The sequence below is a fragment of the Chelonoidis abingdonii genome, chromosome 16, assembly GCF_003597395.2.
Source record: "Chelonoidis abingdonii isolate Lonesome George chromosome 16, CheloAbing_2.0, whole genome shotgun sequence".
NCBI classification, from domain to species: domain Eukaryota; kingdom Metazoa; phylum Chordata; order Testudines; family Testudinidae; genus Chelonoidis; species Chelonoidis abingdonii.
The window spans coordinates 12,797,279-12,820,917 of record NC_133784.1 but is presented as its reverse complement, the minus strand read 5'-3'; the positions used below and the strand labels follow the sequence as shown (position 1 = coordinate 12,820,917).

General features: G+C 50.1%; 1 protein-coding gene across 1 annotated transcript in view; it reads left to right on the top strand.

Annotated features, from left to right (window-relative positions):
* PSD (pleckstrin and Sec7 domain containing) overlaps positions 1–23,639 on the top strand; it is a 79,343-nt gene that overhangs the window by 32,720 nt on the left and 22,984 nt on the right. Inside the window, exons 5-9 of the mRNA XM_075072918.1 lie at positions 16,266–16,460; positions 17,073–17,153; positions 17,745–17,857; positions 18,867–18,925; positions 19,454–19,543. Coding sequence (XP_074929019.1) covers positions 16,266–16,460; positions 17,073–17,153; positions 17,745–17,857; positions 18,867–18,925; positions 19,454–19,543 — 538 coding nt within the window. The remainder of the gene's footprint in view (positions 1–16,265; positions 16,461–17,072; positions 17,154–17,744; positions 17,858–18,866; positions 18,926–19,453; positions 19,544–23,639) is intronic.

Here is a 23,639-nt window from a genome sequence, read left to right as displayed (position 1 = left end):
CCTGCCACGTCCACAGGTTTGGCTGATTGCAGCTCCCACTGGCTCCAGGCCAATGGGGGCTGTGGGAAGTGGCGCAGGCCAAGGGATGTGCTGGACGCCACTTCTCGCAGCCCCCGTTGGCCTGGAGTGGTAAACCGTGGCCAATGAGAGCTGTGATCGGCCAAACCTGCAGATGTGGCAGGTAAACAAACCATCCTGTCCCATCAGGGGATTTACCCTGGTGGACTGCGGGCCTAAGGTTGCTGATCCCTGATGTAAACCATCGCTGACAGATGTTTGTCTAACCTGCTCTTAAAAATCTCAAATGATGGAGATTCTACAACCTCCCTGGGCAATTTACTCCAGTGCTTAACTACCCTGACAGTTAGAAATGTCCAGCCTAACCTGCCCTTGCTACAATTTATGCCGTTGCTTCTTGTCTTACCCTCAGAGGTTAAGGAGAAAGATTTTTCTCCCTCCTCCTTGTAACAATCTTTTATGTACATGAAAACTGTTATCATGTCTCCTCTCAGTCTTTTCTCTTCTCCAGACTAAACAAACCCATTTTTTTCAAACTTCCCTCATGAGTCATGTTTTCTAGACCTTTAATCATTTTTATTGCTCTTCTCTGGACTTTCTCCAATTTGTCCACATCTTTCTTGAAATGTGGCACCCAGAACTGGACACAATACTCCAGTTAAGATCTAATCAGCACGGAGTAGAGCGGAAGAATTACTTCTCGTGTTTTGTTTACAATACTGCTAATCCATCCCAGAATGATGTTTGCTTTTTTTGCAACAGTGTTACACTGTTGACTCATATTTAGCTTGTGATCCACTATGACCCTCAGATCCCTTTCTGCAGTACTCCTTCTTAGACAGTCATTTCCCATTTTATATGTGTGGAATTGAATGTTCCTTCCTAAGTGGAGTACTTTGCATTTGTCCTTGCTGAATTTCATCCTGTTTACTTCAGGACATTTCTCCAGTTTGTCCAGATCATTTTGAATTTTAATCCTATCCACCAAGGCACTTACAACCCCTCCCAGCTTGGTATCGTCCACAAACTTTATAAGTGTACTCTCTATGCCATTATCTAAATAATTGATGAAGATATTGAACAGAACCGGATCCAGAACCGATCCCTATGGGACCCCACTCGTTATGCCCTTCCAGCATGACTGTGAACCACTGATAACTACTTTCTGAGAACAATTTTGCAACCAGTTATTCACCCACCTTGTAGTAGCTCCATCTAGGTTGTATTTCCCTAGTTTGTTTATGAGAAGATAATGCGAGACAGTATCGAAAGCCTTACTAAAGTCAAGATATACCACATCTACCACTTCCCCCCTATCCACAAGGCCTGTTATCCTGATATGGGCCATGAGAATATAACACATGCTGGGTGAACAGCAGACACAGGAGGCGGCCTTACTGCAGGTGACCAAGCCATCATTCACCTCCTATGCTCAGCTCCAGTCCTCCATGTGGGATACTGGCTTCCCATGAGACATCTGATTCAACCTGGGAGCTCCCTAGAGAGAAACACCCCCACCTCTTCTCAATCTCAGTGTGAGCACCCTCCATACAGCACAGTCACTTGCATGACCACACGCATCCTGTGACCTGGGCATAAGCCAGATATGTCACCGTGGAGCCAGAGCCTGAGAATTACAGAGGAGAGGTGTATCTACAAGGCACCACTGGCGAAGCAGTCCACCCACCCGCAGGCAGAGGAGCAATCCATCTCCTATCACAGCGGGTGCTTGGACAAATCAGTGCAAGGAGGAAGAAGAGGATGGAGGCTGGGGCTCAAAGGAGAAGGCTCCATTACTGCCCTAATAGAGTCTAGGAGCCTCAGAAGCTCTTCCTCACTGAGGCCCAAGCCAGAGAGTTACAGGCTCACTTCAAAGCCATCTAACACCCTTGTGAAGACTGGTGCAGGAGCTACAGAGGCCAGCCCATAGGATTTATGCTCTGTCTCTATGTAGAAGTCTATAAACTGTGATCAAGTCACCCCTTAACCTTCTCTTTGTTAAGCTAAATAAGTTGAGCTCCTGAAGTCTATGACTGTAAGGCAGGTTTTCTAACCCTTCAGTCATTCTCATGGCTCTTCTCTGAACCCTCTCCAGTTTATCAGCATCCTTCTTGAATTGAGGTCTGGACACAGTATTCCAGCAGTGCCAAATACAAAGGTAATACAAACTGTACACTTACTTGATAGCCAAGGATCAAGCCCTTTTGGCTACAGCATTGCCCTGGAAGCTCATGGGCAGCTGCTTATCCATCATGAGCCCCAAATCTTTTTCCAGAGTCACTGCTTCCCAGCATAGAGTCCCCCACCACGTAAGTGTGGCCTGCATTCTTTGCTCCTAGATGTACAGCTGGCTATATTAAAATCTGTATTGTTTGCATGCATCCAGCTTATAAAGCAATCCACTTGTAGGGGTAAAGAAGGAGCAATGTATTATGGGAGGGTTTTGCTACCCCCTTCCTCTGAAGCATTCTCCAGCGTGGCTGGAGATGGGACACTAGGTGAGCTGGGGTGAGGTATTCTGTCTCTCATGTGCTTGTCTGGCTCGTTCCTGCCCACATGCCCAGAGTCCAATTGATCACCACATGTAGGGTCTGGAAGGAATTTTTCTCCAGCATAGAAATTGGCAATCTCATGGCATAGAGATTGGCAGTGACCTTGGGTTTTTGTTTTTTCCTTTGCCTTGGCCTTTGTCTTCCTCTGAGTGAGTCAAATGCCAGGGTTATTTGGGTGTATCTCATGTAATCATTTCTCTGCCACTGTGGGGGCCTCAGGCACTGGTGCATCTTGGTCCTTCCTATTTTCTGCCTGTGGAACGTAATAGTTGAGTCTCCTCAGGGCTGTACCATTTTGGCCTAATTTCAGGTGTTGAGTTTAGTGTGTGGGTGCTGGGTGGTGCTGGTGGCCTGTGGTATAGAGGAAGTCAGACTAGATGATCTGGTGGTCAATTCTGGCCTTAAGCCCTAGGACTCCATGACCTCCTGTGTAGCACAGGCCAGAGATTTTTCCCCAAAATAATTCCTGGAGCAGATATTGTAGTAAAACAGCAATCATGATTTAAAAATTGTCAGAGATGCAGAATTCACCACAACGTTTGGTAAATTGTTCTAAAGGTTAATTCCCCTCACTGTTAAAAATGTATATCTTATTTCCAGTGTGAATTTGTCTAGCTTCAACTTCCAGCCATTGGATCGTGTTCTACCTTTCTCTGCTAGCTTGAAGAGCCCTTTGGTAAATCTGTGCTCCTCATGTAGATACTTATAGCCTGTGATCAAGTCCCCCCTTAATCTTCTCTTGATTCAGCTAAATAGATGAAGCCCCTTGAGTCTGTCACTCTAAGGGAGGTTTTCTAATCCTTTATCATTCCTATGGATCTTTTCTGGATTGTCTACAATTCATGTATATCCTTCTTGAATTGTGCACACCAGCACTGGACATACTATTCCAGCAGCAGCTGCATCAGAGCAAAACACAAGAGGTGAAATAATCTCTCTGCTCCTACTCAAGATTCCCTTGTTTATGCATCCAAGAATCACATTAGCCTTTATTGCTACAGTGTCACACTGGGAGCTCATGTTCAACTGACTATCTACCACAACCCTCCAGTATTTTTTAGTACCACTGCTTCCCAAGACAGAGTCTGCTCCCCTCACCTTTCCCATGAGTCTGGTCTGTGTTCTTTGTTCCTAGAGGGATACATTTACATTTACATTTAGCCATATTAAAACACATGTTGTTTGATTGTGCCCAAGTTACCAAGTGATGCAGCTCGTGCTATACCAGTGACCTGTCCTCTTCATTATTTACCACTCCCTCAATTTTCATGTCATCTGCAAACTTCGTCAGTGATTATTTTGTTTTTTCCAAGTCATTAATAAAAATGTTAAATAGTGTAGGGCCAAGAGCCAATCCCTGCAGGATCCCACTGGAAACACAACCATTCAATTATGGTTCCATGTCTATAATTACATTTTGAGATCTATCAGACAGCTTTTAATCAATTTAATGTGGACTAAATTTTATATTGTTCTAGAATTTTAATCAAAATGTTGTGTGGTACCAAGTCTAATACCTTACAGGAGTCTAAGTATGTTACATCAACACTATTAGCTTTATCAACCAAACTTGTAATCTCATAAAAAAAATCAAATTAGTTTGACAGGATCTATTTTCCATAAACCCATGTTGATTGGTATTACTGTAATTATGTTACCCTATTTTAACTGTTTATTACTCAAGTCTCATATCAACCATTCCATTATCTAGCCTGGGATCGATGTCAGACTGACAGGCCTATAGTTATTTGAGTCATCCCATTTACCCTTTTTAGATATTGGCACAACATTGGCTTTCTTTGTGTCTTCTGGAACTTCCCCAATTTTCCAAGATGTATTGAAAAGCAATATTAATGATCTAGTTTGCTCCTCGGTCAGCTCTTTTATAACTCTTGGGTGCAAGTTGTCTGGACCTGCTGATGTTAAAACGTCTAACCTTAGTAGCTGCTGTGTAACATCCTTGTGAAATACTGGTGGAATGGTATGATGACGCGTACAAACCCCACACTGAAGTGCAAGGTGTTAAGGAAAAGCTCCGGGCCCAGGCAGCCTCCTCACAACCACACCTGCAAAGCCTGCACAAGCTGGTGGAAGAGGGGCTTGAAAGAGGAAGCAGAGCAGCTCAGAAGGAGGCGGGCAATGGAAGGGAGCAGATAGCTGCTCTGAATTCTTGGGAGAAGTACAGCTCAGGAGCTCATTGCCAAAGACTTGAGCAAACCTACAAAAAAGAGGCAGAGGACTGACTGTGCAGGTCAGAGACTTTACTTGAGACTTTTTGATTTACACTGTGGGGAAAAGGAGACTTGTGTAGGAAGTGGCTGGGGGACAGTGCTGATTAGCACCCCAAGGTGCAGAGTGTAACTGCCCATCATTAGGCCCTGGACCAGAGCCCGGTGGAGAGGGCAGTGCTTCCCTACCCATTCCAAGAAGACATGAGAACAACAGGAGTCTTCACCTTGAGAAAGAATCCAGATGGGGAAGACCCTGACCGTTCGAGGGCCCAGACCCCCCTAAGTCCCAGTGCTAAAGGGAAGGACTGGAAACCCTTCAAAGGGCATTGAAGGACAGGATGATATTTGCAACTGGAAGTTGACCTGCCATACCCCTGCTTGCTCACTAGGCAGCACGGTTGGTGGTGTTCCATCTTGTACAAATCCAAAGAGTGTTATCACCTTATGATGAGACTATATCATCTGTTTTTTTTCCAAGTACAGAACAGAAATATTTATTGAACAATTTTGCCTTTTCTTTATTGTTACTGATATTTCTACCATTTCGATCTGGGAAGGGACCAATACCACCGTCAGGAATCTTTTTGTTCCTACTATACTTTAAAAAAAAAAACTCCTCCTTATTTTCCTTAACTCTGCTAGTGACAGATTTTTCCCTTATCCATTTTCTACCGTTCCTAGCTTCTGATTTATATTATCAACTTCCTCTTTCTTCCATTTGTGATCTATCATTTTTTGTTATTTATAGCTGCCTTCAGTTCCCCTATAAACCATGTCGTTTTTTTAAACAATATGGCCTTCTTCCTCGATTGTGGCTTTTCAGGCATCTAGCAAAGGGTTTTTAAAATAAGTTCCAATTATCATCCAGGTTTTTCCCATTAAATTCTTTCTCCCAGAATTTATGAGCTGATTTGGCTCATAACTGTTTGCAGCTTTGTGAAACTGGCTCTTTTAAAGCATTAGATCAGTGTTTCCCAAACTTGGGATGCCACTTGTGTAGGGAAAGCCCCTGGCGGCTGAGGCCGGTTTGTTTACCTGCCCCGTCCACGGGTTCTGCCGATTGCTGCTCCAACTGGCCGCGGTTCGCTGCTCCAGGCCAATGGGAGCTGCTGGAAGCAGCAGCCAGTATGTCCCTCAGCCCATGCTGCTTCCAGCAGCTCCCATTGGCCTGGAGCAGTGAACCGCAGCCAGTGAGAGCCACGATCGGTGGAATCTGTGGACACGGCAGGTAAACAAACCGGCCCGGCTCACCAGGGGCTTTCCCTACACAAGCGGCATCCCAAGTTTGGGAAACACTGCATTTTATATATAATTACTGGTCTGGACTATATTCTATTTGCACATTATGACCGTTGTCCATGGCCATTGTACCTAATAGTTCTGTGATCAGTTCCTCTTTACCTGTCAAGATGAGGTCTAATATATAATTCCACCATGTTGGATGCAACACTTTTTGACTTAGGAAATTGTCAGCTGTAATGTTCAGAAATTCCAGGAATGTTTTATTACTGGCAGCATGAGACTTCCAGGTGTGTTTCTCAGATTAAAGTCTCCCATGATCACACAGTTTTTCTCTCTACTACATGGGCCCTGGCAAGGTTCTTCCTGGCCAAGCCCATGGGCTCAGTGAGCTTTCCCCGGAATGTACTCCACCGCCACCACCAGTTTCCCATTCATCTTTCCCTCCCATTTGTCTCTCAAGTCCCGGGGTCTTCCATACACCAACTCAAAAGGGTGGACCCCTGTAAATTTCTGGGGCAGCCCCCTCATCTGGTACACTGGTCCCCCTGATGTTTAGAGGGAGGGACATGGTATGCTTCTGGTGAACCACCAGCTGCCCCCGATCCCACAAGGTTCAGTTTTCCCAGTAGTGGATCCCTTTTCTTACAGGGATCTTTCCCTGCAGTTCTTCCCCAGGGTCTTGCAACACCAGGGCCCATAAGGACGCTCAGCTTTTTCAAGGAGGAGTTCTTCTGTTGCTCGGTCTGGAGTTCAGCTGCTGGGTTCAGGCCCAGCCCTCATTGGCTGTGCCTCAGTTTCCACACTTCTTGGTCTCAGCTCTGTTCCTGATAACTCGCCTCCTCCCACTGGAGGTTCCACGCCCCCTGCTGGGTAGATTGCTGGTACCAGGCCAAGCAACCCCCCCCCCCCGCCCCCCTTAGCTACAGCCAAGACCCAAGGCGCTGTCTGGCCAGGTCTCCAATACATCCCCCATCAGCACCTCCACTGGTAGCTGATTATGCACCCCAACCTCTTTGGGGCCAGTGTTGGGTCCCCCATTTTATATGTATCTTCACTACAGGACCTTAACTCGGGGTCCGATCACCCCCTTCAGGGTTAGGTATGCATTGGGCACTACTGGATCTGGGTCCACCACCTCAGCTGTCATCACCTTAGCCCCCATTTAGGCAACGAGCCCACTGCTTTGGTTACAGCATCAGAGCCAACATGAGCCACCTCCTCCAGTGCAGGACCGTCCTGTCACGCTCAACTCCAGGGATCTGGCTGCAGATAAGAAGGTAACCCAAGCCTCACAGATCTTCCTTTATGCTACTAGCCAAGGAAACATCCCCTCCTCCCCAGCAGCTGAGCTGTTCACATGCACACTGGCTCCTGCTCTCTCCACCTTCTTATCTCTGGGTTCAGCTTTTTGACCATTACAGGGTCTGGATCCTGTCTTAAAGAGACACAGTTATCCAAGGATACTTCAAAGTTGATGTGCTGAAAGACCCCAGCTACCAGCCCTCCCCCTCCCCGCATCCTTCCTCTGTCTGCACTGGAATCTGGGCCATAGGCAGGGTGAATGGCTTTATATTTGGGACCTTCACCCAAGTTATATAGTCCCTCAGCATCTGGTGGAGTTGCACCACACTGACAAGAATTCTCGGTCCCAGAATGTCTCCACCCCGTGAATATCTCCCAGCTGATCACCACCTTCTGCTCCCACCAGGTATCAGAGGTGCCTGAGCCCAGGGGTGTATAACAAGACCTATCTGCTGGACTTGGGGTGGAAGCCTGTCTGCCACTCCTCCCTGGCCAGCTCTGCCCCCAGGAGCTGACTGGGTGACTGCTTCCTCTGAAGGGATAGAGCTGTGTGATAGACATACAGCTTGGTTTCTGAGCCTGTATTACAAGTTGTCTTCCCTTTTGCCAAGTTAACCCTTTGAGGACTCTCTTGGGCCAAGATTTCCTTTCTTTTTAGGCATTGCACCACCTTATGTCCTTTTGCCTGCAGTAATTACATCCCAGGTCCTTCGGGTCCCATATGGGGGTCTACCTATTCTGGCATTTGTTGGAACCCCTGCTTTGGCTTCCTAAAGTCCCACCTCTGAGAGGTCTCTGGGTGACTCCCCTTCTGAGTCCCCGACTTGAATCTCCTCCCACTCCAGATCTACTGTTTATAAACTCATTTGCCAGCGTATGTGGTCCACTAACCACGTCTTAAGGTCTGGATGGCAGATGTTAGACAGCTGCTCCAATCCCATCAGATTATACATGTCTTTGTGGGGATATTCTCCCAGTGGGGTGGTGAACTCCTTGTAGGTGACACCTGGGGTCTTGTATGATCCTGGAAATGTTTTCTACATGCTTCAGGGGTCAATTCAAACTTAAGCAGTCACGCCTGTTTGAACCGTTTTAAGTCCTTGGATTCTGAACACCTTTATGGATTTGGGACCAAGTGTGGGGATGGAGGGGTTAGAGAGCAGAGCTCATCTATAGGATCAGCTGAGTTTGAATCAGAAGTTTTCTCACAGACAGTGAGGTTGGCATCAATATCCTTTCCCCATTACACTGGGGCACACTTTGGAATTTAGGCTTCCTGCTGAACTGGCATCATGGGATCCTTCCCCACTTACCCCATAGCAAGTCCTCTTTGCCTGCCTCTCCTCCAACTCCAGTTCCTGTTTCTGATGCTCCAAGCAGTTTGCTAACCTGCTAGCGTCTGCTTCTCCAGCTCCTTCACTCTCAGCTCCAGTTTCCATCTCTTCACCTCCACTGGAGGGAACCCAGATTGGGCTGTCCCCCTCCCAACCAGGGAACGGGGTCTGATGGACTCACTGCTGCTGCCCCGACTGCCACCCTGCTACTCCCAGGCTCTCTGGGCATGTGGGGAGCCCCACTGGGATCTGGCCCTTGCTTTTTGGACCGGTCACTGTCTACCAGCCAGGAAATCAGCTGCTCCTGGGTGAGCCTCCCAACACTCAGCCCTCTCTCCCTGCACAGACGTACAAGGTCCCTTTTAGGGAGCTGGTTCTAGGCCCTTTCCTTGCTGGTTCCTTCAATTCCTCGTCTTATCTCTGGCAGCCACTCACTGCAGAGCCTCTCTGCTTGCAGCCAACTGTCTACAGGGTGCGTCTACCAACCATCCTCTGCTACCAAGTTGTCATGGACTCGCAGGATTCCGCCTCTGTCTCAGCTCCCTACAGTCCCAGGGAGGAAGCCCCTTCACTGTGACAGCCCTTCTGAGGGGTCCACTCTCTCTCGGGGGTTAAGCTGTAAGCCCCTCCGCCTCCTGAAACTGCACCTCTCTGAGCCTCCAGCATGCCTGAATCTCCCCGTGGGCCCCCTCAGGGAGTCTGCTCTCTCTGGACTCCCATCCCCTCCATTCCCACAGGGAATAATGCAACCCTGATCTCTAGACCGGAACGATTCTCAGCCAGCATAAAACAGGAGGGTTTATTGAGCATCTGAACACAGCATAGGAAATTCTCAGGGCCTCAGGCCTGGCCTCCCTCAGCACAGTACGTCTAAGTCTCCCTTGCATCCAGGTGGGCTCTGGCTGCTCTTTCGCCCTAGGCCAGAAGTTCCCTCCTTCCGGCCGATCATCCTATATCACCAGCCACAACAGCTCGATGAAGAGGTCGCTGGAGCCCTTTGTCTTCCGTCCTTTGTTCCCCTCTGGCTGGAACTGTCTGGTCAGGTCACCGGGGTCCTCTCCTCAGCCCTTTGCCCTCCCACTGCCCAGAACCGACTGACTGCCAAGCTGGGTGGGCCTCCTAGTCACCTGTTGCTAGAGTCCTTCATCTCCAGGCAGTTGTCCGGGGTCCCAGCTGCTAGGCAAGGTCGCACCTGGTCTTCTGTAATAACAAACTCCCTCTCCCAGCACCTCGTTAAATACACCACACACAGGGGAAAGTGAGACCCACACATTATTCATGCAAAACACTAAGAAAGTCCCCCATTTTGTCAAATCTGGACAATACAATGTGACTCCCATCCTGAGTGCCAGGAGCCTCACCCAACTGCCCTGCCCCTGCTCATCCTCCAGTGAAACCTCCTGAACATCTTTCCGCCAGTTTAAATGGGCCAGATCCTATCCCATGTGTGTGCCACTCTGGTCAGTGGTAGCTTTGTGCACACAGTAGCTGGAGGATTGTGTCCTTAATACTGACTCAGTGCTAGGTGGTTGGACAAGGCCTGGAGATGAACCCCCTTCTGTCCTGCGATGGGACCTGGACAGTCCTTCACCTTTGGGGAACTCAAGTTGATGTGCACAGCACCAGGAGTGCGGAGTTCTCGGAAAACACCACTCCAACCTTATGCTGCTTGCTCTGTATTTATCTGGCCGACCACCTTTCTTCTTCCAAGACTCAAGCACACTGGAGCTGTACAGGACCAAACTGAGTCTGTCCCAAACACACCCAGCGATGGAGAACCTCATACTCCCTGATAGGAAGGGGCAGGGCTTCGATCATTTTGAGTGGGGCGTGTTCTGGTGTGGACAGAAAGCACGCCATGAATTCATGCCAGTGATGGGAATTGTAGCATGAACAAGGGAATTGGTTGGTGCCTTTATGCCAGTATGAAGCACTCACTGGTGGCAAGACAGAAGACTGCTTCAGAAATCAAATGTTGTAAGGTGTCTAGATTTGGGATGGGGAGCTGTAGCTACTTGTGATCTTAATTAATTAGAAAACACCAATTACTAACCAAGGCTGGCTGAAGCTAACTGCTCCCGTCTGCCTGTAACCACCTTAACAGGGGATGCTATGGCAACAAGGAAAGGGAGGCAGAGGGTGCTTAGCAACTGGAAGGGGCTGACAGCAGGATTTTGAGAGGGACAGTTGAGAAATGGCAGCTGGAGTGTTGAATAACTGACTGGGAAATATCAGAATGAATGTTCCCCTTAGAACATGACTTAGAAGCACACAGCTGTACAGCATGTGGGAGGACAGCCAACTCCATGCAGACAACACCCACACCCTGGACAAACAGATAAACTCGCACAGGGTGTGAACCATTGCCAGTTATTACAACGAGAACAGGAAGTGGCACAACGGGAATCTTTCCCCAGGTGACAGCTGTAGCAGGCAACAGGAGAAAATACAATGTTAATCTCTCCCCATGACTACAGGAGTAGGAGGTGGCATGAAAAGATTCCTTGTCCCCTGGCAACAGTTGTAGTGAGTTCAGGAAGTGGCATTACATGAATTGGGCTCCACAAGAACAGCTGTAAAAAGGACAGGAAGTGGTATTATACAACTGGTATCCTGGGAACTGACCTGTTAGTGAAATGGTGAGGGGTTGTGGCAGGTTAGGCTTGAGATGCAGCAACAGAGCTGAGAATACAGCCCCAGACTGGAATAACAGTGTGCTCTGAGGAGCCTGGGGCATAGCAGGGGCTCCTGGTCGGGACTGAGGGGTGCCATACTGCAATAGTGGGGGGTTTCAAGTTAGTCTGGAGATGACTTACAGAAGATGCTTGTACAGTACTAGATTGAATATTAATTATTTTTTAAGTGCAGGGCAATCTTCTGGTTAAGGTTTTATGTTAGACTTACATGTGAGCTAAATAGTTCTTGAAGCTAAACAAAAGTGCTGCTTGAGAAAGTACAGTTTGAAAAACTGCTTTGAGATGTTTTAGGTCATTGGGGAGGCAGGGAGGGACAGTTCAGTGGTATTGGCCTGCTGAACCCAGGGTGGTGAGTTCAGTCCTTGAGGGGGCCACTTAGGGACCTGGGGCAAAAATTGGTCCTGTTAGTGAAGGCAGGGGGCTGGACTTGATGACATTTCAAGGTCCCTTCCAGTTCTAGGAGATTGGTATATCTCCAATTATTATTCACAGGGAAACTGGAGTCACCTTGGTTATGACCCTCACATCCATGCACATTTTGTTCTGGTCGCCACTGATTTAAAGACTTGGTTATTGGTTTTCTTTCCTGAAGGTACTTTTGTTTAAAAATCAGAGTGACTTTGATTTGGTGAGGGATGAATTTTGGCTTGTCATCAGTGTAGCCAAACTTGAGGACTTAGGAGTCAAGGCTGATGCTTCCAATTTAAAGTTAGTATAGTAGCTCTGCCATTAGGATAAGAAAAGTTAATTTCAAAGCCTGGAGCATGAATCAGCTCATTTTTGTCTTAAAATGTTAAGTGCCAGATATATTATCTTCCGCCCTAGGTTCTGCTGAGTTAGAGCCTGAAATCAGGATTGCAGGCTGGAGATGGTGGATTTCAGATACTACACAGCTTTCAGGAGTGCACTAGCTAATCCACGCACACCAGTTTAAAGTGGCAAAGGGGAACCCCACCTATCAGTCAGAAGCAGATGGGAGAACCTGGAGAGAGATGTGGACTTTGAGAGAGAAAGAGAGAAATTATTGTAAAGATCAATGCAAGATTTTGCCTTCAGATATAGCCAGAAAATCAATCTGGAGAAGGTAGTTGAGAGGTCACTTTGCGAGGCCTAACAGAGCTCATAACCTCTCTGAGTTGGGCTTGAAATGTCCTGTCTTATTTGGAGCGCAGTGGAGATATTGTTCATTAACAGAATGCAAAAGCAGCATCACCTTGGCAGCAGGTGGACAGAATCTGGAAGGGAGACATGGGTTTTTAGGAGACTCTGGACGGAAAGCACAAAAAGGGCCTTCAGCCGGGAACAAGTTGGAACGTGATTTGCGAGCTGCTTGTAGATGCTGCCTTAAAGAGTCAGGCTTCGCTTGCTGTTAGGATCAGTTAAAACTTGGCTCCCTGGAGTCACGTGATGTGTTTGTGACATGGCTGGCTATGAGTTATCTAGCTACAAGAGGTGGCTCCCAACAGCAATACTGGCCCACAGTAGATGAGACTGGGGTTGAAAACAAACTCTAATCTATGATATCCATATTGTAGTGCCGTGCTATCATCAATGTATTTATCCCCCACCACTCCTGAAAGGGAAGGAAATGCTATTATCGCCATTTTACAAATGGGGAAACTGAGGCACAGGCACTCAGCCAGGTTCACACAGGGAATCTGTGACAGAGAAACAATAGATCCCGGATGTGTCAAAACACAGGCTAGTGCCCTAGCCACTGGTCTGATTGTAATCACAGGCAGATATTGGAAAAAATTCAGTGGGAGTTACACCTGGTTACACCAGAGCTGAATTTGGCCCATTGACTCAAATATCAAGACTACATACCATGTTCAAAAACCAAGCTGGGGAGTTGGGGAAAATGGAAGCCAAAGGTTTCAGAAGCAGCAAAATCCGCCTCTAAAACTTTTCCCCTCACCCCCGCCTCGCACTCAGGAGAGCTCTTTGCCATCCTCTGCACTTGACCCCTGTGTGGAGCGTGCTTGGCTGGCTTCCCAAATTCCACATATGCAGTGTGCACTAGAGCCGTGTGGAGCGGAGAGCAGTCTATGTCCTTAGTGGATGAAGCAGACTCTGCAGGAGATCTGATTCTGAAACTGGCTCAGGAGAGGAGGCCTCTTAAAAGTCAATTAGAGGACCATAAAAATAAATCAGTCTAGGACATTATGGGGCTGCCAGCAAATCTGGACGAGGTCAGTGTTGAGTGGATTCTGGATGCTTTTGATTGGGAGAACTTCTCTGTCTCTGGGTCATTCTGATCTGAAGGCTGACCCTAGAGTAGCTCTTCTAACATGTCAATCTAAGGTCTCAAGGACTGAAGTAGTACAGGAAGCAGAATACACAGGATTGGGCGCTGAACTGCAGCTTAGGAGACCTGGTCGCTAATCTCTGGTCGTCCCTCTGTGCCTCAGTTTCCCCGTCTGTAATATGTGAATAATAATATCGCCCTTCCTTTGTAAAATGCTTTGAGATCAATGGATGAGAAGTGCTAAGTAAAGAAGTCAGCATACGGGTCTGGATTATAAACTACTGCTTTCCTAGGAATGCAGGGAATTTGTTCCAGTTAAAATGTCCATTAAGGCATTTACATTGGTGGGTATTGCACACTGGACGAAGCTCCTGCAATCAACCTGTTGCATAAATTGGACGCACCCTTTGTGGGACCCGGAGGATGAATGGCTCTTTGTTGTATGCCTTCCAATATGCAGGGAGGGATGGAGAGGGCAGAACATGGGCTAAGGAGCATTTGATGGCCATGCAAGGAGCTGGTGGCTCTGCTCTGTGTGTGTGACTGTATGAATGGGCCTATCTAAACCCCATTTAACTGTGAGAATTCACTGGCCTATAGTCCTTTGGCTGGGGACAGTATTTCCATGAGCCATGAAGAATTTCAGAGATAAAATAGCACAAGCAATTATAAGAAATATGATTAAAAGCTAGATTGTGCCTTTAGGGCACCTGCCTGCATTGGAGAGGGCAAAGAGGGACTTTGCAGTACCAGCTGCTCCTGGAGGAAGGCCCAGAACCCACGTGGTTGCTGGGGGACCGCACACAGCACTGGCAGCTTTCCTGGTTGGTGCATATGGGCTTTCCCCTGGGCCTTCTGCACTGAGACTGGGATTGGGCCTGCCCCCTGCAGAGGGCGGCTGCTCGCAGACCTTGGCGCCATCTAACCCAAGAGTCGAGTTTGTACAGTGTTATGGATAGTCCCAAACTTACCCCTGGGATAGCACCATTAAAGTACCTGCGGTTGTATACACAGCACAAGGCTGAGGTTATTGGGGTGCTTATATTGGTCCCAGAAAAGCTATGACCTCACCCACTTTGTCCCATTAATCGCCTAGGACTGACAGGGCTACAACAGCACTGCACAGACAGAGGAGTTAGGTATTACTCTACTACATGTGCACCCGCGTACTGGCCAGCAGACAAGCATCCGCTGAAATGCTGCCAAAAAGTAGCGTCATCAAGAGGTGTCACTGCCGAAATGCCGCCGAAAAGCGGCGTCACCAAGAGGCGTCGCCTCAAAATGCCGCTGATTTTTGGCAGCATTTCAGCGGCAACGCCTCTTGATGTTGCCGCTTCTCAGCGGCATTTTGGCAGATGCTTGTCTGCCGGCCATGGTCCTTGGTGGCTCGTTGTCCGGCGCCCGCCACCCAGAAAAGGTTGGGGACCACTGTTCTACTATTAGAGCCTCACCAGGCCAGCACTCGGGTTAAGCTGAGCTGAAGGCCATGGGACTGTGATCCAGTCAGTCCAGCAGGGAAAGTCTCCAGAATTCTTCTATCTTGGATCCTCTTTCTGGGCCAGTGGTGGCTATAAACCAATGCAATTTCCATGCTCCTTGCGGGGTGCTGCACCCAGGCCCAGCTCTCTGGGACACCAGCTGAGCGGCACCCCCAGTTCCCCATTCAAGGGCCTGGCTCCACTTCAGTGTCACCTGCCCGTGGCAGAGGGGGAATTTCCTCCCTGCTCTGAAAGTTGTGTTTCAGCTCCACAGGGCTGGAGATGGCTGAGTCAGCAGAGCGATGAGAAACGTGCTCTGCATCAGTGGAGAAGGGGCTGGAGGGGGCCTTTCAGAACCAAGGGAGAGCCCTGGACTGGGCATCTCTGGAGAGAGCTTCTTCTGCAGAAGAGTCATCCTCCCTCCCAGTCTCCCACAGCATGCTGGGTTAGTTTTTCTGTTGAGCCTGGCTGCCGCTGGTGCTCTCCACTGACCAGGCTGCTGGGATCCTTGTGCACCTGCTTAGACCGGAATCATGGGCTAGGTGAATCTTAGTGAGTCTCTCCAGGGAATCTGTGAACATTTGGCTCTGGGAGTCTAAAAGGATTTTAAATTGTCCATCTTGTCCCAGTCTGATGCAGAGGATGGGGGGGAGCAAGCAGGGGTATTGGGAAAGAGAAGAGAGGGCACAGTGGGGGCTGGGTCCCTGTGGCAAGATGTGGCTGACTTCTTTCAGAGCTGGAGATGTGTCAGACACTGCACAGCTTGCAAGCAGGGTATATACACAGAGCAAATCTTCAATTATATCCCTTTCCCTAACAGGAAAGGCCCTTTGTCCCCAAGGCAGGAGACAGCCTGGCGCGGTCAGATGATGTGTCACTGAGAGTTACAGCTCTGTCTCCAAACTCTAGGTTGGGCATCAAACAAAACCAAAGTGGGGAACACTCAGATCCCACCCCTTGTACTTCCAGCCAGTTCTGCGGCCTAGTAGCGGTGTCTAGAGCTGAAGCCTCCTGGGACATCTCTCTTCAGAGAGCTGTGGAGAGCCAGGTAGTGAGCTGCAGAAAGGACGGCGAGCCTGGGGTCAGGAGCCCAGGTGCCTTAGCAGGTTGCAGTGGAAAAAGTTTTGTTCCAAGACTTACCCAAGGTTTCTGTTTTTGTTGCAGTGACCATCCTCTGAGTCAGCTGGTCTCAGACTCAGACTCCGAGATGGACAGCACGGAGCAGCTGGCGCTGGGCAGCACAGACACACTGTCCAACGGGCACAAGGCCGACCTTGAGGCTGCCAAGCGCCTGGCAAAGAGGCTCTACAACCTGGACGGATTCAAAAAAGCAGACGTGGCTCGCCATTTGGGGAAGAAGTACGTGTGGGTATTATGAGGAGAGGCTGTCCATCCAGGGCACTGCTCAGTCTCTGAGAAGACAAAGCAGCCTGCTGCATGCATAGGTGCTGCCACAGGGGCATAGGAGCATGCAGAGAGTGGTAGGAAAGAGAGCCACACCCAAGGACAGACTGCCGTTAGCAGGAGCTTATGGGAGCGCTCCTCACAACCCACATCTAAAAGGCCACGTATGCCCAAAGTTCATACTGCATTCAGGCTCCACAGAGAACTCAGAATATTGCCCTCTGGAGATCAGTGCAATACACCTCAAAACTGGAGACTGAATTGGGGGTGCCCACCCACATCGCACTTTCCACTGTCCTGTCTCATGTCTCCTGGTGTGGTTCTAAGGGCTTTAAAATCACTTGGTGACTACCTGTTCTGTTAATTCCCTCTGAAGTACCTGGCATTGGTCACTGTCAGAAGACAGGATACTGGGCTAGATGGACCTTTTGTCTGACTCAATGTGGCCGTTCTTATGTTCTTAAAATCTCCTCTGTTCCCCCTCCCCCCATCTCCATCCCTCCCTCTCTCTCTACACTGGTCTGTCACTTGTCTGGTTTATTCAACTCTCTCTCCCCTCTCTTTCAGTAATGAGTTCAGTAAGATGGTGGCTGGGGAATACCTGAAATTCTTCGTGTTCACTGGGATGAGTCTGGACCAGGCTCTCAGGTCAGAATCTTTCATGGGGACATGTATATTTTTAGGGGCCGTTCACCATCAGAATCTATGTGCACCCCAGCAACACGGGCCATCTAGAGCAAAAGGTCCCCCCACAGGCTGGCCCTAGACCCAGCACCTAAAGATGGTTGCAGAGCCATTCACCTCTCAAGAAGATTTTTCCTCTTACCCAAGAAATGTAATTTTTCCCAAGGACCATCATGTGGGCTGGTGTCTAAGAGCATGGGAGGAGCATACCAAACCTTACAGTGTAGTGAGGGAGATGTCATGGGTTCTGGATCTCCTCCAGCCACAGCTGAGTTTCCACAATCTCAGTCTCCAAGCCCAGACAGTTCTGGGATGGCTTCAGCCGCTGTTCCCATGTAGACTCTCCTACCTGATGTAGAGTTCTGGGATATGCACATGGGACTGACTAGTCACATGCTCGGTGGGGAATCCTCCAAGTAGATGAAATAACAATGTAGGAGTTGCGTGCACTGGTGTTTTTCCTGTCACTTACAGAAAGGACAATTCTCCTGCTCCTTGACAGGGTGGGGTTGGGCAGGTGGTGTTTGGTTTGATGCATGACCCACTCTTCTTCAGGTCCTTTCTGAAGGAGCTGGCCCTGATGGGGGAGACTCAGGAGAGAGAGCGAGTCCTGGCTCATTTTTCACAACGCTATTATCAGTGCAACCCCAATGCTGTCTCCTCTGAGGGTGAGCTACCATATGGATGTGGCTATGTGTGTGTTTGTAAACCTGGGTGCAGATTTGCTGACCAAAACTAGGTTAAGCTGGAGTTAAGGCAGAGAGCACGTGCCAGTACCTTACAGATAGATAAATGACAAAGATGTTGTAATTATTCCCAAACTAAATGTTGTAAACTCAGGAAATTCAGAGATAAGGCTTCACTGAAAGCCAGACACATTATGGCCTAGACATGCACAGTTAGGACACTAGCCACTTGTAACTCTGTAGTAGATCAGCACCAGGAGAGAGAAAGGAGCTACTCTAAGTGTAACTGTGTCCTTGGATGTCCAAGTCCCGTGACTCAGGACAGCAGGGACTTTCAAAGAGAAGTAGCCAGGGTAACCAGATGCTCAAGTGGCCACCAGCAGTTGCCCAGATCTCATTATTTCATCTGGATTTTTTACATCCTTGATTCTTTCTTGACTTAATTCACCACCACATGCCTGCATGTCCTCACCTTGAATCAACCTTGAGTCAGCTCCATGTACATGGGGATTTAGGACTGGTTGAGTGCCAGATGCCATGTCAAAGGTGACACGGTTCTGTAGCATTAATTCTGGCTTCCTTGCTCCTCTATCGTGTGGTCCTGACCCCAAAGCAGCTGTGCAAAATCCCATCAAGTGCAGCTGCTTTGGGGCCAGGACTACACAATAGAATTAAATGGAACTTCAGTCTGCACAGCTGATCTGAGTGGTGCCCAGAGCTGAGTACCACCCATGCTGTGTGCCTTGAGCTGCACGGACAAGGGGCATGGATTGGTGTTGGGCTGGGAGTGCTCTCCGAAGCTGTATCCAGGTCAGCACCTTCTCCAGTGCCCAACCTGTGTGCCGGAGGGAAACACATGGGAAACAAACATCAATCAATCACCTATCCGTCAATCAGGCGACCCATGTCTAGAGGCATGGATAAGTGAACAGCCACATGCAGAGGGGTGCTTCAGGGGGGTTCTGATCACCTTCTTGTGCTTGTGCTGCAGACGGAGTCCACACGCTGACCTGTGCCCTGATGCTCTTAAACACAGACCTCCATGGGCATGTAAGTACCTGCGAGCTCCAGCACCCTGCCTGCTCTGCTCCTCCACTAGGTGTCTTCTCATCTGGGAGGGGGCAAAGTGGCCATTGTCTGACTGCGTATGAGCAGAAGTCACCTGGCGTATGCGGGAGCCAACCCGTTAGCTGTGTGGGGGCGTTAAGGAGATAGGAAGGAGAAGCAACGAAGAGTAGAGAAGGCGTGATGAGCGGATAGAAAAGGTTGCAGGAGAGAGAAGGGCATTGGCAAAGCAGTAGCAAGCTGAGATGGGGCTGAGGAGAAAAGAGGAGTGGGAAGGAGGGAGGAGATCGAGGCTCTGAATTTTGAAAGGAATGGCTTTTTAAAGCTCCTTGACCCTTAGCAAAGGGGGCTGTATTCTCCACGTCTCCAAGTGGCCTTCCATGAGATCCAGGCAGTACTGCTCTGTAATGCTTGACTGTCCTACCACCATGGTGCAGGGGGTCTCTCTGGCCAGCTGCTGCTCCCACTCCCCAAAGGTAACCAGCCACATTTCTCTGCCCCTGTCACCCCCAGAACATTGGGAAGAGAATGTCCTGCTCCGACTTCATTGGGAACCTGGAAGGCCTCAACGGAGGAAGTGATTTCCCCAAGGAGCTGCTCAAGGTAACTCAGATCAGTCTCCCCAGCTGAGCCAGGCCAGCTGGAGTTAAGGCTGGGATCCCTCTTAGAAAACTGCTCTCATGCACTTCCTAGTAAAGGATTCCCCCAGGGCCTGGCTGGCACTCTCAGGCGTTGTCTGGGTCACTGAGTGGGTGCAGTCTTGCACCCAGAGCAGACTGCATAGGCCAGAGGTTCTCAAACTGGGGGTCGAGACCCCTCTGGGGGTCACTGGGTTATATCATGGGGGTTCACAAGCTGTCAGCCTCCACCCCAAACCCCGCTTTGCCTCCAGCATTTATAATAGTGTTAAATATAAAAAAGTGTTTTTAATGTATAAGGGGGGGTCACACTCAGAGGCTTGTTGTGTGAAAGGGGTCACGAGTACAAAAGTTTGAGAACCACTGGCATAGGCAGCATTGCCTGGGCAGAGGCTTTCCCTAGAGCAGGTGTTTGCTAGGAGGGGCAATTCCTTGTGCTGGACTATGGCTGTAAATTGGTGCAAAGCAAATTTCTTTCCATGTGCCATGGCCTGGCATCCACTAGAGAAACTAACCCCTGTACAGCCTCTTGCACATTTGTAGGATGCTCTGTATCAACACACAACGCCCCAGGGGTCAGAAAACCAGTAAAACAAACAGTGTCTCAGCAGAGTGAATAACGGGGCAAAGCTTAGCTGGTTCAAACTGAAGCTGAACTGGTTTAGTGCCTGTGAGGATGCAGATAAGCTGAAAGTCCTGGAAGGTCCCCAGGAAACCAGTGGTCCCGCACAGTGCCCCAGAATGCATTGCTTTTGGAAGCTGAGCCAGGAATTGTGGGCTAGATGCCCAGAAGGCATTGCAACTGAAGAGGATTAGGACACCACTAGTGTAGATGCGGGGCAACTCTGACACCAACCCAGCATGGGTTACGCGAAGGCAGTGACTGGCATGTGCTCCAACTGGTTCAAGCTGCTAGCATAGACTGAGTCCCATTGCTTGGGTGGAACCCTCTCCCTGGCCGTGCACCAAGGCAGAGCACTGCGAATGCACCATCCCTAGCAGTCAGCCAAAGAGGCATAGGCCTGCTGTGTTGTACCTCTCTGTTCTGCCCCCGGAGTCAGGCATCCATCTAGAGCAGGGGTGGGCAAACTACAGCCCTTTAGATGTTTTAATCTGGCCCTTGAGCTCCTGCCAGGGAGCAGGGTCCAGGGCTTTCCCTGCTGTGGCACTCCAGCTGGAGAGCGGGGTCGGGCTTGCCCCGCTCTGCAAGTGCTGTGGTGCTGTGCAGCTCCCGGAAGTAGCAGCATGTCCAGCCCCTGACTCCTATGCTTAGGGGCAGCCAGGGGGCTCCACACGCTGCCTCTGCCCCAAGCACTTCCCCTGCAGCTCCCATTGGCCTGGAACCACAGCCAATGGGAGCTGCAGAGGCGGTGCCTGCGGATGGGTCAGCACGCAGAGCCACCTGGCTACCCCTCTGTGTAGGAGCTGGAGAGGGACATGCCGCTGCTTCGGGGAGCTGCTTGAGGGAAGCGCTGCCCAGAGCCTGTTCCCCTGACCCCCACCCCGTGCCCCATCTCCCGCCGCAGCCCTGATCCTCCCTCATGCCCTCCGAACCCCTCAGTCCTAGCCCAGAGCATGCTTCTGCACCCTCAACCCCTCATCTCCAGCCCCACTCCAGAGCCCACATCCCCAGTCAGACCCCCCCTGCCCCAGCTCGGCACCCCGTCCCATACCCTGAACTCATTTTTGGCCCTACCCCAGAGCCCGCACCTCCAGCCAGAGCCCTCATCCACTCCCGCACCCCGACCCTCAGTTTTGTGAACATTCCTGGCCCCCCATACAATTTCCATACGCAGATGTGGCCCTCAGGCCAAAAAGTTTGCCTACCTCTGATCTAGAGCCCTGCCAGCTGTGTTGGCCCAGCGTGTCTCTGTCTGTTGGGGTTGTTCTGGAGGTGGCTCAGTAAAGAACTGCTGTGCCCAGCTATCTCAGAATGGGTGTGTGGGGGTGAGGGTCCCAAGAGCTGATGACCCACATGAACATGGGCGGGTGGGGCAGCAGGTGCACTCTCTCTCCCAGCCCATGAAGTGTGACAGGTATGGCTTCCCCTCACTGCTAGCCTGGCTGAGCTCCGCTGCCCTTCCTTTTGTGGATCCAAATCCAAGCTTGGCTCCCTGGGGCCCTCCATCTTCCAAAAGAGCGTGACCACGATGATCAGCGATGGGTTGCTGCTGGCACTGTGCGCAGCAGCACAGGGAGGGCGGGATGATCTAGTAGTTAAAGCAGAGGTAAGGCAGCCAGGAATTTCCAGCACTTACTTGCTGTGTGACATAGAGACACTGAGCAGGGTGCTGTGAGGCTCAATCTGGGGACAACTGTGAAGCACCTTGACGCCAACAGATGGGAGGTGCCCGGGGAGGGCAGCGGAGTTAGCGGTGGAAAGCTGCCAGGCAGAGCCTGCTGTGGTGCTGGTGGCAGAGATGCCAGGCTGCAGGAGGTGGTGGGGAAGGGGGAAGTGGCAGCGATTTGATGGTGATTGCACCAGGCCATTACAGGGCGATGGTGACAGCAGCTCGAGATGGCTTCTGCAGGGCTGACTCACGCTGTGGAAGGAAGCTGGCCGCCTCCACCTGGGAGCATTCGCGCCGACTCCGCAGGGAGTCACTTAGCTCTCGTGACTAAGCTGTTGTGTGGGAAAGAACAGCCTCCCCTCACTCTCCCATCCTGGGCCCTGAGCCACCAGCGCCACCATAGCCCTGCCCCTTGCAGGCTGTCTCCACTGACCTCAGCTCCTCATCGGGCCCTAGATGTGTCTAGGGTGCTGCCGTAGCTTATGCTGGAACTAAGATTGAGCCCAAGGAACCAAACCAAGCCAAAAGGCACCTGCATCTCTGAGCGGCTGCTCCTCAGCCCCATGGGCTCAGCAGTAGCAGGGTGCATGAGTGTGCACCCCAGGTTGTGCAACTCCAGTCCTTGGGGTGACGTGCCCAACGGCACAGGGGCTGCCCCTGACATGCAGCTCAGCCTTCCTCTAACTGCCTCATCTGCGCAAGCGATCTGAGTACATGGGTCTCATGGTAACTGGCGCAGGCACAGGCGGGGGCCAAGATGTCAGCCCACATCTATTCTGTTGAAGTGCTTGTGTCTGCCGGCTGCGCTGGGCAGCGTCAGCCTGCTGAAAGCCTTACTGTCCCCCTAGGGCTAGCAGGAGCCAGGATGACCTTGTGACTAACACATGAGCTTGGGAAGCAGGAAGCCTAGATTCTATGCCATTGAAGCAGGGTACAGCCCCCATGTCCCTGTGTCTCAGTTTCCCCATTTGTAAGATAGAGATTACTATAGTGACCTGTGCAATGCTTTGAGAGTGCCAGCTGGAAAGCACCAGAGAAGCAGGAAAGGCTGATGCTGCAGCATTCCAGGGGTGCTAGTACTGGTAGATAGATTGGTGAAGAGTTAATAATGGGGAGGAAATCTTGTTGATTCTCCCCAGTTCTGTTTTTGACCTTCCCTGGATTGCTCAGTGGTTCCAAACTGCACGTGCCTGGCTCCCAGCCTGCTGATTCCCACATCTTGTGGGCTCTGGGGTACTGTGTAGCTGGCATAGGACATGCTCTGCAAACATCGTGCTAGACAACATTCAAGAACTCTCCACTATGAGTCACCCCAGAGCTGCCTGATCCTGTTCCCCACTCGGGGCTGCATGGTCCACCATCTGCATGCTTGCAGTCCAACTGCCTCATTCTCGTGGTGTCCAGCTGGGGGCTAGGCAGGGCTGTTTACTCAGGCTTGCTCTGTACTGTGACCAGAGCCTCAGCCAGTTCCATCAAATAATCAGGCTTGATGCCATTCATGTCCAGGAAGTTACACAGGTGTAAACTGGCCCAAGTTAGATCAGAACCAGGCCAATTTTGTCTTAAAAGTGTAACGTTAGAGAGAAGCTTCTTTTGGCATCTCAGTAGATTGTGAGCCGTCCCTCCCATGAACACAGAACTCACTAAGCAGAGACGACAAAGAACAGCCTTGGCAAACACAGCCAATTTGTATCAGGGGAAAACAAATGTGAAGCACCAAGATTTCAGAGACGCAAGCGAGCTGTGATACAGGGCCGGTGAAAGGGCACT